The sequence below is a fragment of the Rhagoletis zephyria genome, unplaced genomic scaffold (genome assembly GCF_001687245.7).
Source record: "Rhagoletis zephyria isolate East Lansing unplaced genomic scaffold, Rhagoletis_zephyria_1.1 Rzeph_scaffold_00524, whole genome shotgun sequence".
Lineage (NCBI taxonomy): Eukaryota > Metazoa > Arthropoda > Insecta > Diptera > Tephritidae > Rhagoletis > Rhagoletis zephyria.
Window position 1 is genome coordinate 154,687 of NW_016157608.1, and position 13,645 is coordinate 168,331.

The following is a 13,645-nucleotide window of genomic DNA, read 5'->3' on the forward strand; positions in this document are numbered from 1 at the left end:
CGGTCTCCTTTTTTTTCAAGGGAAAAAACAACAATCGCAATTATCAAAGGTTAAAGTTCAAAATAAGCTATTTTTGAAATCAAGATTTCTTAAAAACAAATGGATGAATAATTTGGTATATGTACGTACTTTATATATATGTATGTTGTATAGTTCTTACAAAAATTGAATTGAATCAATGTAAAATAATTATTAAAAAAACACCGGGCCTGTTCGAGGCACGTAATAAAAGCGGCATTACTGACGTACTGATGAAAAATGGCAACAGTGTTGCAACTGCCCAAACGATAATACATTGCTAGAAATTCACACAGAACGCGATACTTTAATAATTCGCGCAACACTGCGATTGTGATTGCAANAAAAAAAAAAACAAATTTTGTCTAGAAGAAAATATGAAATTTTATATTTTTCCGNCGAAACAAGTATGTGGTAGCTAAATCTAGTCACCAAAGGGCTAAAACGGCAACACTGATTGCAACCCGAACAAGCCCACCTTTTGCAGGGAACACCTTTCTGCGTAGGCGGCCTTCGGCCGTACTTNCTAGAAGAAAATATGAAATTTTATATTTTTCCGCCAAATGGGGATTCATTTCTTCCCGTTTTTCTTCTTATTCTACTGAGCTAAGGCAGTGTCAAATCGAGCTGTCACAACTTATACCACCTTATATTATAGCATCATGACCTTGTATTATTGCATCATGTGCAGTAGTACCAACATTATGTTAGTCCTGAATATCGCTGCCATATCAATAGGGTTACCATTACAAGGTGTTCTCTTCTTTCGCCTGATAACCACCGTGGGATAATTTCTTTTATTTAAAAACCCCACAGATTCTGTTAGGTGGGTTTTAACCCACTTCAAACTGCTCAATTTGCCTCGGTAAATGCCGTTTTTCGCCCTTTTTCAAACGGTTCCCTAGGCGTCTGTGGGAGGCCCCGAAGGCGGGCGGGGTGCGGCTTTTCCAAAAGGGGGGACTGTGCCCTTTCGAATGGGGGGCGCGTTTAGGGGACCACGCCCCTCTTCCTCCGCCACCATCCCAAAAATGTAAGGCAAATAAGTAAACATTTCCCGAGAATTCTCCGTAGGAGGGGTTATAATCCCTAAGCACTTATCATATTCGCCTTTATAATAATCTTACGCCGCACACATAATACTCATAGTTGCTAAACTCATAATAAAATGTGTGTTAAGTGTGTGTGTGTGTTCCGCACACTTGTATTTGTTTGAAATGGTTTGTTATCGTACATTTTGTTAGGTGAAAATTTCAAGTTTAACAACAAATTACTCGTAAACTATCAGTTTCATCGTCGTCCGGTTTTCAGTTTTGTGATGTGTACGACCCCCTCTACACCTCCTATAAAGTCATCTTTTTCTAGGCGTGGTGCACTCTCGCGAAGTTTCCCCAAATTTTCAACTTGGAACAAATGCAGTTTGGCTCCAAATCTCAAATTAGAAAACAAAATATTGGGATCGATTGAGCTGAGTACAACGGTCTCCTTTTTTTTCAAGGGAAAAAACAACAATCGCAATTATCAAAGGTTAAAGTTCAAAATAAGCTATTTTTGAAATCAAGATTTCTTAAAAACAAATGGATGAATAATTTGGTATATGTACGTACTTTATATATATGTATGTTGTATAGTTCTTACAAAAATTGAATTGAATCAATGTAAAATAATTATTAAAAAAACACCGGGCCTGTTCGAGGCACGTAATAAAAGCGGCATTACTGACGTACTGATGAAAAATGGCAACAGTGTTGCAACTGCCCAAACGATAATACATTGCTAGAAATTCACACAGAACGCGATACTTTAATAATTCGCGCAACACTGCGATTGTGATTGCAACCAGTGTTGCCGCGCATAATTTTTAGTGGTAGCCAAATTCCCTTAAAAAAGGGCTAAAAAAGAGATAACNAGAGAACACCTTTCTGCATAGGCGGCCTCCGGCCGCACTTAGGGATTATAACCCTCACAAAGTAGAATTCTCTTTTTGTGTTGCAAAGAAAAGGCGCTGAACACCTTTTACAGAGAACCNAAATTTTCAACTTGGAACAAATGCAGTTTGGCTCCAAATCTCAAATTAGAAAACAAAATATTGGGATCGATTGAGCTGAGTACAACGGTCTCCTTTTTTTTCAAGGGAAAAAACAACAATCGCAATTATCAAAGGTTAAAGTTCAAAATAAGCTATTTTTGAAATCAAGATTTCTTAAAAACAAATGGATGAATAATTTGGTATATGTACGTACTTTATATATATGTATGTTGTATAGTTCTTACAAAAATTGAATTGAATCAATGTAAAATAATTATTAAAAAAACACCGGGCCTGTTCGAGGCACGTAATAAAAGCGGCATTACTGACGTACTGATGAAAAATGGCAACAGTGTTGCAACTGCCCAAACGATAATACATTGCTAGAAATTCACACAGAACGCGATACTTTAATAATTCGCGCAACACTGCGATTGTGATTGCAACCAGTGTTGCCGCGCATAATTTTTAGTGGTAGCCAAATTCCCTTAAAAAAGGGCTAAAAAAGAGATAACAAAAAATTCGTTGTGGCTAAAAATGGTAGCTAAAATTTTTTACTTACATATACATATATAAGAATACACGTAAACATTTTCAATAAGTAATGGTATATAAAAACAATGAACTTTGGAAAAAAAGCTAATATTTTATCCAACCAAAAACCTTTTTGTACCAGCTGCTTGCTGGTTCCATCAAGTGATTGTACCATCAGGCTCGAAGAATATAACTTACCATCATGCTGGTACAATATCTATTCCTTTACAAATGAGATCGAGGAAAGATCGAAATGATTAGAACCGAAATTTCATAATTTTTCCAGCATTTTGTTTAACATTGTTTTTCTTTGTAATTCACAACTGCAATATCGTGAACGTAATCTTCCACAAATACAGCTTTGACTCATATAGCGCAAGAAATTTCCGCCAAAATACTTTTTACTTAGAAAATTGAGCTAATTTCACCACTAACGATACCAGCATGCTGGTATAATCACACCACAAGAACATACACGGTCAATTGACTTGATGGGTCATTTAACAAATTTGCAAACAAATTTATTTTAAACTATAGTTAAATCGTTAACAGAAAAGTTAACAGCCCCAACACTTTTACAGTATGTATGTATAAAAACGTAAGGAACATACAATACATATATGTATATATATCAGTCTTTCTTAGTTTAAAAATTCATCTCTTACATAAATGCAAAAAAAAAAACATATTAAGCATATACAACTTTTTCATGCCAAGTATGAATAAATTCTAAAAAGGGCTAAAAAATTTTAAATTTAGGTGGCCGAAACAAGTATGTGGTAGCTAAATCTAGTCACCAAAGGGCTAAAACGGCAACACTGATTGCAACCCGAACAAGCCCACCTTTTGCAGGGAACACCTTTCTGCGTAGGCGGCCTTCGGCCGTACTTGGGATTATAACCCTCACAAAGTAGAATTCTCTTTCTGTGTTGCGAAGAAAAGGCACTGAACACCTTTTGCAGAGAACTCACCTTTCTGCGTAGGCGGCCTTCGGCCGCATTTAGGGATTATAACCCTCACAAAGTAGAATTCTCTTTCTGTGTTGCGAAGAAAGGGCAATGAGCACCTTTTGCAGAGAACACCTTTCTGCATAGGCGGCCTCCGGCCGCAATTAGGGATTATAACCCTCACAAAGTAGAATTATTTTTCTGTGTTGCGAAGAAAAGGCACTGAACACCTTTTGCAGAGAACACCTTTCTGCATAGGCGGCCTCCGGCCGCAATTAGGGATTATAACCCTCACAAAGTAGAATTATTTTTCTGTGTTGCGAAGAAAAGGCACTGAACACCTTTTGCAGAGAACACCTTTCTGCATAGGCGGCCTCCGGCCGCAATTAGGGATTATAACCCTCACAAAGTAGAATTATTTTTCTGTGTTGCGAAGAAAAGGCACTGAACACCTTTTGCAGAGAACACCTTTCTGCGTAGGCGGCGTCGGCCGCACTTAGGGTTTGTAAGTTTTTTTTATAATTATTTTATATTAATTCAATTTTTGTAAGAATTATACAACATATAGTTACAAAAATGTAACTAGCTCTTGTTGTGTGCAGACGTGTTTTCTTTTTGCTCCGATATTTTATTTATTCTTTCGTAATGGCCAACTGCTGTGGCAAATGTAGTAAAGCGTTTTCGAGATCTGACGCGAATTTGGTGCCGTATAATGGTTTTTGCCAGAAAACATTCCATCGTGCGTGTTGTAAAGGCATATCTGAATACGATATGAACTTGGTTAAAACTAACCGGCATTTAATTTACCTCTGTGAAGACTGTGTTGTCATGCGGGGGAAACTTTGCAAAGTTCTCGATGAGGTCATGGGGANTGGTGCCGTGTAATGGTTTTTGCCAGAAAACATTCCATCGTGCGTGTTGTAAAGGCATATCTGAATACGATATGAACCTGGTTAAAACTAACCGGCATTTAATTTACCTCTGTGAAGACTGTGTTGTCATGCCGGAGAAACTTTGGAAAGTTCTCGACGAGGTCATGGGGACCCAAAAGCGTAGTATTGAGTTAATATCTAACGCTTTTGATGCTAAATTCAAAGATCTTTCTAATCAACTTGATGCATTAAAAAATCTTATTTATCTTTGCATTCCACCAACAATTCGAATGCAAGTNGTTAATATCTAACGCTTTTGATGCTAAATTCAAAGATCTTTCTAATCAACTTGATGCATTAAAAAATCTTATTTATCTTTGCATTCCACCAACAATTCGAATGCAAGTAATTTAAATGCTGTTAATGTGGGTTTGTTGGCTGCTGAGTTTGGTGCTAGTGCTTCGTACAACAACAATAATTACTGTTCATGGCCTGGTGCTGTTGTGGCTCCCGCTGTCCCTCATTCGTTTGGCTCTAAAAGCGTCTTGTCTGACCGCACATCGGCTCAGAGTGTTAACGTCATCTCTCCCGCTCGCAAAGTTGATCCTGGCGGGATTGCTCTAAAACTGTGCGTCATGCTGACAGCCTCATGGACACAAATACTGTCGCAGGTTGCACTGCCAATTTACTTGCGGGTACTACTACCACCACGAAGCCAACAACACCGTGCACTGCTAATGTTTCTGTTGCTGCTAGTTCATCTTTACTCGCTCCTTTAATTGTGAACAATATTTCTTCTGCTGGTTTGCCACCTGTTTCACAACATATACCGACTTGTGGTGTTAGTGCTGAATCTGATGCTGTTAACGCTACGGCCGCGGAAGTGCCTAATCCTCTTTCTCCTACCCGCAGCCCTGTTTGGCTTACTGCTGAGAGTAAAAGGACAAAGCACATCCAAAAGCGAACTCGCGTGGTGGGATCAAATGATTGTAGTGATCTTGGGGTGGCTGCCCGCTTTAAGTGGTTGCACCTTTCATCTTTCGTGCCAACCGTCTCCTGTGACAATATTGTTGATTATGTGGTGAGACACGCTGGCATTGATAAGCGGCACTTACCCTACTACAAGTTAGTCAAAAAAGAGTCGAGACTGGATTTCTTATCCTATGTCAATTTTAAGCTTGACGTCAGCGAGTTCGATTGCGAAAATCTAATAAGACCAGAGTTGTGGCCAGCTGTTTCTGTTCGGCCGTTCCGTTTTTTTCACAGAAGGTCAAAACAAACTCATCCGAATTAGTTCATTTGTCCTCGGATGCGCCTGATCCCGTAGTATTGGATATTAATAAGTTTAGTTGTAATGCATATTTAAATGTTAATAGGCAGATATATAATTATAGCTCTTTGAAGGTTTATTTCCAGAATATTTCTGGCCTTCGAACAAAATCAGCAGCGGTACGCTCTATTAGCTCGCAAAGGGATTTCGATGTTTTTGTTATTGTTGAGTCATGGCTAAATGCGGATTTCTTTGATGAGGAATTTTTTGATTCAAACATTTATAATGTCTTTAGGAAGGACAGAGATGCAACTAAGACTGGTTGTCTGAGAGGCGGCGGAGTTCTTATTGCGATTCAGCGTAAATTTCATTCGTTCTCTGTCTCGCTTGAAAATGATGATTCCCTTTTGGATCAGCTTTGTGTTCGCATCAGTGCCTCATCTAGTCATGACTCTCTGTTTTTGATTGTTTCTTATATCCCGCCTAATAGTAATTATAATCTTTATAAAGCGCATGCTGACAACATAATGTCTTTAGTATTAAATAAGCTAGGAGATGACCACCTTTGTGTGTTAGGCGATTTTAATCTTTGTAATGTATCTTGGTCCACATCTTTTTCCAATGCTGGTCTCTCGCCAATTAATGTCAATGCGTCCCATGAAGTGTACTTTATAGATAGCCTCTTAAGCCTTAATTTATTACAAATCAATAATTTTGTTAACAAGTTGGATAGAATTCTTGACCTCATATTTATTAGTGATAACATTAAGTGTAACATTGAAGTTTGCCACAATCCGATCACTCCATCTAATATGCATCATGTTCCTCTGCTACTAAAATTTGAATTTTACGTATTCCCGTCTTTCAATGCTGGTGACAAACCTAAGTTTAATTATGCAGCCTGCGATTATCCCAAGTTAAATAGATTACTGGGTGAATTAAATTGGGAAAGCTTACTCTCTTGCCCCGATGTAGCTAAATGCTTCGCTACTTTCAAATCTGTAATTTCTGATTTTTGTTTTAAATTCATTCCATTAATTAGAAAAAGACCCTATAAATTACCGTGGTATAATCGTGACTTGAAAAAACTTAAGAATCTTAGAAACAAATTTTATAATAAGTTTAAGGCCTCTGGAAGTCAGTTTTTCTTTGAAAAATATCAGGTCCATCTTAAAAAGTTTAACTGCTTGAATAAATTCCTCTACAGAAATTATATCTTAGGTATTGAATCCAATATCAAAGAAGATCCGAAATCGTTCTGGCATTTTATTAAGTCTAAGAAGAACAACTCTAGTATTCCCTCAGCTGTATTTTTTGAAGATAAGTGTGCCTCCACTCCAGCTGAAGTTGCAAATCTATTTGCTGCATTTTTTAGTTCTAATTTTGTAGATGATAACCCTACTGTGGATTCTAGTTTCTCTGCTAGTGTGAATTCTACTAATTTTGGCTCCCTTAGACTTTCGTCTGACGATATTGCTAATGGCATTTTAAATCTATCAGCTTCTGCAAAACAAGATATTGATGGGCTCTCTTAAAACTTTATGAAGAAGTGTCCTGCTTTGATTTCTCCTTTAAAAATTATTTTCAATAGGTCTCTAGCCTCCGGTATTTTTTATGATGAATTGAAATTGACTTCAATTACCCCTATTCTTAAAAGTGGCAGCAAAAGTGATGTCTGTAATTACAGACCCATTTCGAAACTTTCAACAATTTCCAAACTTTTTGAAGTTATCGTCAAGGAGAAAATGTATTTCGCGACAAAAAGTCTAGTCTCACCCAATCAACATGGTTTCGTCCCCAACCGATCTACGGTTACTAATCTAGGCGTCTTTAGTGAGTATTATATTGCCGCTATCTCGAACGGTTTCCAAGTCGACTGCATTTACACTGATCTTGCCAAAGCATTTGATAGAGTTTCGCCCAGTTTGTTGGTCAGTAAGCTAGCCGCACTGGGTTTCCACTCAGTATTTTTGCAATGGCTCAAATCTTATTTGTCGGATAGGCGCTGTGTGGTCTCTGTTAGTGGTTGTTCTTCGGAATCTTTCATTGCCTCATCGGGGGTTCCTCAAGGTAGCATTTTAGGTCCCTTACTCTTTGTATTATTTATAAATGATGTGAGTTCTTGTTTTTCATTTGCTAAATTTTTGCTGTATGCTGACGATTTAAAAATGTTTGCTGTGATTGAAAACGCGCATGATGCGCTAAGACTTCAGTCCGAGATTAATATTCTACACAACTGGTGTCTCAGCTCTCGCCTTTCTCTGAATATTAAAAAATGTTTTCAAGTTACTTTTTCCAAAAGTCACAATATTCTTTCGACGTCTTATGTAATCTCTCAAACTCAACTTCAAAAAGTCCAAGAAATCAAAGACCTTGGTGTAATTTTCAGCTCTAATTGGTCTTCTAACAGTCATATCAGTCACATCATTTCTAAATCTTACGCTGTACATGGTTTCCTCAGGCGTCAGAGCTCAATGTTCTCTGACCCCTATACACTTAAATTGTTATACACATCTTTTGTTCGTTCTAAGTTAGAATATGCTTCTTTTATCTGGAGGCCATACCACTCAAACCTAATTAATAGGATTGAAAGGGTTCAGAAGGTTTTTCTTAAATTTGCCCCCAGAAATCTTAACTTCAGCGAGCCTATTCCATCGTATAAGTCTCGTTTGCTATTAATAGACCTTAAATCTCTGGAAGCCAGAAGATCTTTGCTATCTCTAACTTTCACCTTTAACTTAATAAATGGTGTGATCGATTGCCCTACGCTCCTAGAGCAGGTCAACTTCAATGTTCCTCTAAGGAATCTTCGCAGTCCTCTGCCGTTTTTTGGAGGAAATGGCAAAACGGAGTATGCCAGAAATGCTCCTTTTTCAAGAGCTTTAAACGAATTCAACACGATCTCGAATTCTATCGACCTGGATTTCTCTCTTCCAAAAAGTTTATTTATTTTTTGTTTGATCTCGAAACTGTAGAGTGCTTTATGTTTTACACGTTCGTCTAAGTAGCTAAATTTCTGCGTAGCCGGCCTTCGGCCGCACTTAGGAATTATAACCCTGAGGCAATAGAATTCTCCTTTCTGCGTTGCCAAAGAAGGGGGGCTGAACACCTTTTGCAGAGAACACCTTTCTGCGTAGGCGGCCTTCGGCCGCACTTAGCGATTATAACCCTCAAGCAGTATAATTCTCCTTTATGTTTTGCGAAGAAAAGCTGAATACCTTTTGCAGAGAACACCTTTGTATATTTTTAATGCTTACAGGGCTATATCCTATTTTCTTTTGTCTCTCATTCTTTTGCATATTTTGGAGTTTGACAGCTGAACTACGCCATTTAATTTGCATATGCAACCAAAGTCAGACGAATGATTTAGAAGGTGTTTTTATTTAATAAATTGTGATTAATAGATTAATATTAATGTTATAAAGAAAGTTATAACTCATCGAGTAAAGTGTAAAGTGAAGGAGAATATAAAAATATATTGCTGAAGTAGCTGCTTTAAGGAGAATAGGAGTGATACATTTACGCTAATTTCCGAATTTTACAAAAAAGGGCATATTTCTAACCCAATTTGTAAATAAATTAGTGACCAAAAATTACAAAAAAGGGTGTTAAAATAATGTTGAGACCCTTGGCTACAAGCGTGTGCAAATTTTTTGGATCGGGTCACCCCGTTGGACGCAATACCTCGAAATAGATCGGCAACGTACTAAACCGTACCCCAAAAATGAATTGGTGAAGTGGCTGGGTGCTCTTAATGAATTTGTACAACGATTTTGGGTTGCTGTGCCCAAACGCGTGAATCGAATAAAAAACCTTTTACACACACTTGTAGACGACAGTTCACGCTTTATTGCAAAAATAAAATATACTATATCTGTGCACTAATTTGTTAATTATGTCGGTTGGAAATATGGTATTTTTTTTTGCAAGTTTCCGAGCTGAGCTGTCAAAAAAAAATATCCACGAAATATCTCTGCAGAAGGTGTTCAGCCCCTCTTCTTTAGCAAAAAAGAAAGGAGAATTCTACTTAGCTACTGCCTGAGGGTTATAATCCCTAAGTGCGGCCGATGGCCGCCTACGTAGAAAGGTGCTCTGCAAAAGGTGCCCCTCTTCTTGGGCAACAGAGAAAGGAGTAGTGAGGGCTATAATCGTTTTGAAAAAAATCCAAATTTCCGCTGTTTCCGTTCCCAAGTGGTCCTTAGGAGGGGCAGGGGGGTGAGAGGTGACTTTTCATAAGCGGCTAAAGATTTCCCACGTGGCTGCTTTAAGAAGAATAGGAGTGATAAATGTACGCTAATTTCGAATTTTACAAAAAAGGGCATATTTCAAACCCAATTTGTAAATAAATTAGTGACCAAAATTTACAAGTGAGTGTCAAAATAATACGTAGACCCTTGACTACAAGTGTGTGGAATTTTTTTAGGAAATGTTTAGTTATTTGCAGGTCGTTTTTGGGGGGCGGAGGGGGTGTGGCGTGGCCCCCTAAATCCCCCCCATTCGAAAGGGGCAGCCCCCAATTTACTAAAAGTTGCACCCCCCCTACGGGGCCTCCCACAGACCCCTAGGGAACCGTTTTAAAATTGGCGAAAAACAGCATTTACCGGGGGAAATTGAGCAGTTTGAAGTGGAATATAACCCAACTGTAGTGTTAATACTATTTACTATTGTACTTTGTTCATTTTTATACTTTGTTATTTTTGAAATTATTGAATTAAATTCTTTTTCAATTTATGTAAATCAAAAAGAAAATTTTTGATTACTTCAGAATTTTTTCTTCTTTGAAATTTAAAATACGTTAAATTAAAATTACGTTTATATAAAAATAAATTTTTTAAAAAATACAATTCTATAATTAAATACGCTACACTTGGCGACCCTGCCAGGAGAAATTACATTAAGCTGATATATTGATTTTGTACACTTGGTTTGTTGCTCCGCGGTACCAGTCCACAGATGATGAGATGTTACACCAAAATGTTGAAGTGCAATGCGTCGCAATAGTCAGCAGTGAAAAAGAGTAGCACCATTGCGAGCAGCTGGCATATTCCAACACGCACTACTACCACCACCGTTATCACCACCACTTGAATCACAGCAGCCGCAACATCAGAAAGCAATATCCCCATTGCCTTTTGTTGAAGATCAGCAATCACAATTAGTAGAGCAACAACAGCAACAGCTTCAAACGCACCAATGCGCATTCAACGACACTAGCACAATTGCCGATATCATTGATGCATCTGCATTAGAAGCAGTCACTGGAGAAGCTATTTTAAGTGCTGATATTGCATCAACCAGTCAACAACAACCACATAACCAGCAGCAGCAGCAGCGTTCTCAAGATCAAGAACAGCAACCGGAAAGTTTGAGCGGTGCTCAATGCTCCTCTTTGAGCGTAATAGGAGAAGTTCCAGCTGGTAGTAGCGCATTAACAGAACGAAACAAAACATCTCCAACATCACTGCCATTGCTGCTGCAGGAGGAAGAAGACGAAGAAGCGGACACAGGCAACGAGGCTAGAGCATCGAAGTCACCCGCAGCAGTAGCGGCATCAGCAGCGACCGCAGCAGTAGCGCTAACATCAACAACAATCTTAGTTTTACTGGTGAGCTGTATTGTATAACTTTAGCGCTAGTTTTGTTGAAAATAATTAAATACAGAGTTTAATTGTTATTTATTAAATATTACATATATAATATTTAATTTTTTAATTGTAAACTTCCCTTTTCTGAGGTCTTTTGATATTTGCTCAAATTCAAATAATCAAAATGTTTCGTTCACCACAACATGATACACATACATCTACACGAGATAATTTAAATGAAACTCTTATTGATTTACAAAATAGTACGTTTAACGAACAGTTAACAAATCCGTATGTCGATCGAAATAGTAATGAGATTTGTGCTACATCGGTCAAACTACCACAATTCTGGACAAGTTGTCCGGAAGCGTGGTTTATTCATGCGGAAATGCAGTTTAGTACCAAAAATATTACACAAGAAACAACAAAGTATGAACATACAATTACTGCACTTCCGCAAGAAGTTATAATAACGATTTTAGACTTTATTCAAAATCCGCCCGAAAATAATAAATTTACTGCACTTAAGAAAATTTTAATTGAAAGGCATTCATTAAGTGAGAATGCGAAATTAGACAAAATTTTATCGGATACTGAAATGGGTGATCGTAAGCCCTCGGAATTTTATCGGTCACTTGTACTGCTTTCGGGTTCCAATTTTAGTCAAGAAATTCTTAAGAAACTTTGGATGAGGAAGTTACCGAAGAACCTAAGCGTGATTTTAGCTAGTTCTAATTCAAGCAGTATTAGTGAATTGACGAAATTGGCTGATAATGTTTGGGAGGTTATTAGCAAAAGCGAGATAGCTTCAGTTAATGATTTTCAAAATTCAAAAGGTGAAAATGCAGTCATGGCTAATTTGGTTAACACTACTTCTCTTATTTTTAAAAATTTTGAAAAACTTTCTTTGGAATTATGTGAAATGAGGAGGGAAATGAATCAAAATTATTCAAGGTCACGTTCAGTGAATAGGAATCGTTTTAGGAGCCCTTTTAGATATCGATCAAAATCACGCGACAATCCGAATTGGTTATGTAGATATCATTATAAATTTGGAAACAAGGCTAAAAAATGTGAACAACCATGTGCATTTTCGAAAAATAATAGTCCAACAAACTAAAGTCGCCCGTTGTTGCGGCGACAAACAACGGGAATTTGGACATTTCCACACGTCGCCTTTTTATATTTGATAAAACAAACAAACTAAATTTTTTAATTGATAGCGGAGCAGAAATTTCGGTACTTCCAGTTTCTAAATTTTCGAATACTAGGAAATCTTCAGATATAATTTTAACGGCAGCTAACGGCTCAACTATTTTTACATACGGGAAGAAACTTTTGAATATTAATTTGGGTTTAAGGCGTGAGTTCCTTTTTACATTTTTGATTGCTGATATTGCGAAGCCGATTATAGGAGCTGATTTTTTGTGTAAATATGGACTTCTTATTGATATTAAAAACAAGTGTTTAGTAGATCCGTTAACAAATCTATCAGTTAATACAATTTCGTACTTTTGCAATGTCCCTCTTCCAAAAATTTTTTCAGTAGATGATCAATATACAAAATTATTGAAGGAATTTCCTTCCCTTATTTCTGAGCCAGATTACTCAAAACCGGTTAAGCATACAACGGTTCACAGACTTGTCACTGAAGGAAACCTTCCTTTTTCTAAGCCAAGGCGCTTAGATCCTATCAAATTTAAAGTAGCTAAAACTGAATTCGATTTTTTGGTAAAAACAGGGATTTGTAGACCATCAAATTCATCCGTGGCATCTCCACTTCATTTAGTACCAAAGAAAGAAGTTAATGACTGGCGTCCTTGTGGTGATTTTAGAAGACTTAATAATGTGACTGTACCGGATCGTTATCCTTTGCCTCATATTCACGATTTTAATATGAACCTTAGGAATAAAAATATATTTTCAAAGTTAGATTTAGTTAGAGCGTATCACCAAATTCCAATGGCAGAAGAAGACATTTTTAAAACGGCGATTACTACTCCTTTCGGTATGTTTGAGTTCACCCGAATGCCTTTCGGGCTGAGGAACTCAGCGCAAACGTTTCAGAGATTCATCAACGAAGTAGTAGGTAAATTAGATTTTGTTTTCGCGTATATTGATGATCTACTGGTTGCAAGTGAGAGTGAAGAACAACATTTAAAGGATCTACGGGTACTTTTCGAACGTTTGTCTGAGTATGGTTTGAACGTCAAACCAAGCAAATGCATTTTTGGTGTTCCAAGTATAGATTTTTTAGGACATTGTTTATCTGAGGCAGGGATACAGCCTTCTGTAAACAGAGTAGAAGCGATTCGCAATTTTGAACGACCGAAGTCAATAAAACAAGCGCAAAAGTTTATTGGTATGGTTAACTATTACCATAGATATATTTCA

General features: G+C 37.4%; 1 protein-coding gene and 1 long non-coding RNA gene across 2 annotated transcripts; one reads left to right on the forward strand and one right to left on the reverse strand.

Moving 5' to 3' along the window:
* Positions 1-1,941: 1,941 nt before the first annotated feature.
* LOC108360139 (uncharacterized) lies at positions 1,942-4,011 on the reverse strand. Its single transcript, XR_001847058.1, has 2 exons — positions 3,978-4,011; positions 1,942-2,028 (listed from the first exon to the last, which is right to left on the reverse strand). It is a non-coding gene; the product is annotated as an uncharacterized LOC108360139 (long non-coding RNA).
* A 1,811-nt stretch (positions 4,012-5,822) lies between these two features.
* LOC108360135 (uncharacterized) lies at positions 5,823-7,780 on the forward strand. Its single transcript, XM_017612320.1, has 3 exons — positions 5,823-5,896; positions 6,010-6,506; positions 6,555-7,780. Exons 1-3 carry the CDS (start codon positions 5,878-5,880, stop codon positions 7,200-7,202), a joined length of 1,164 nt encoding a protein of 387 aa, XP_017467809.1. The 5' UTR covers positions 5,823-5,877; the 3' UTR covers positions 7,203-7,780.
* Positions 7,781-13,645: the final 5,865 nt, after the last annotated feature.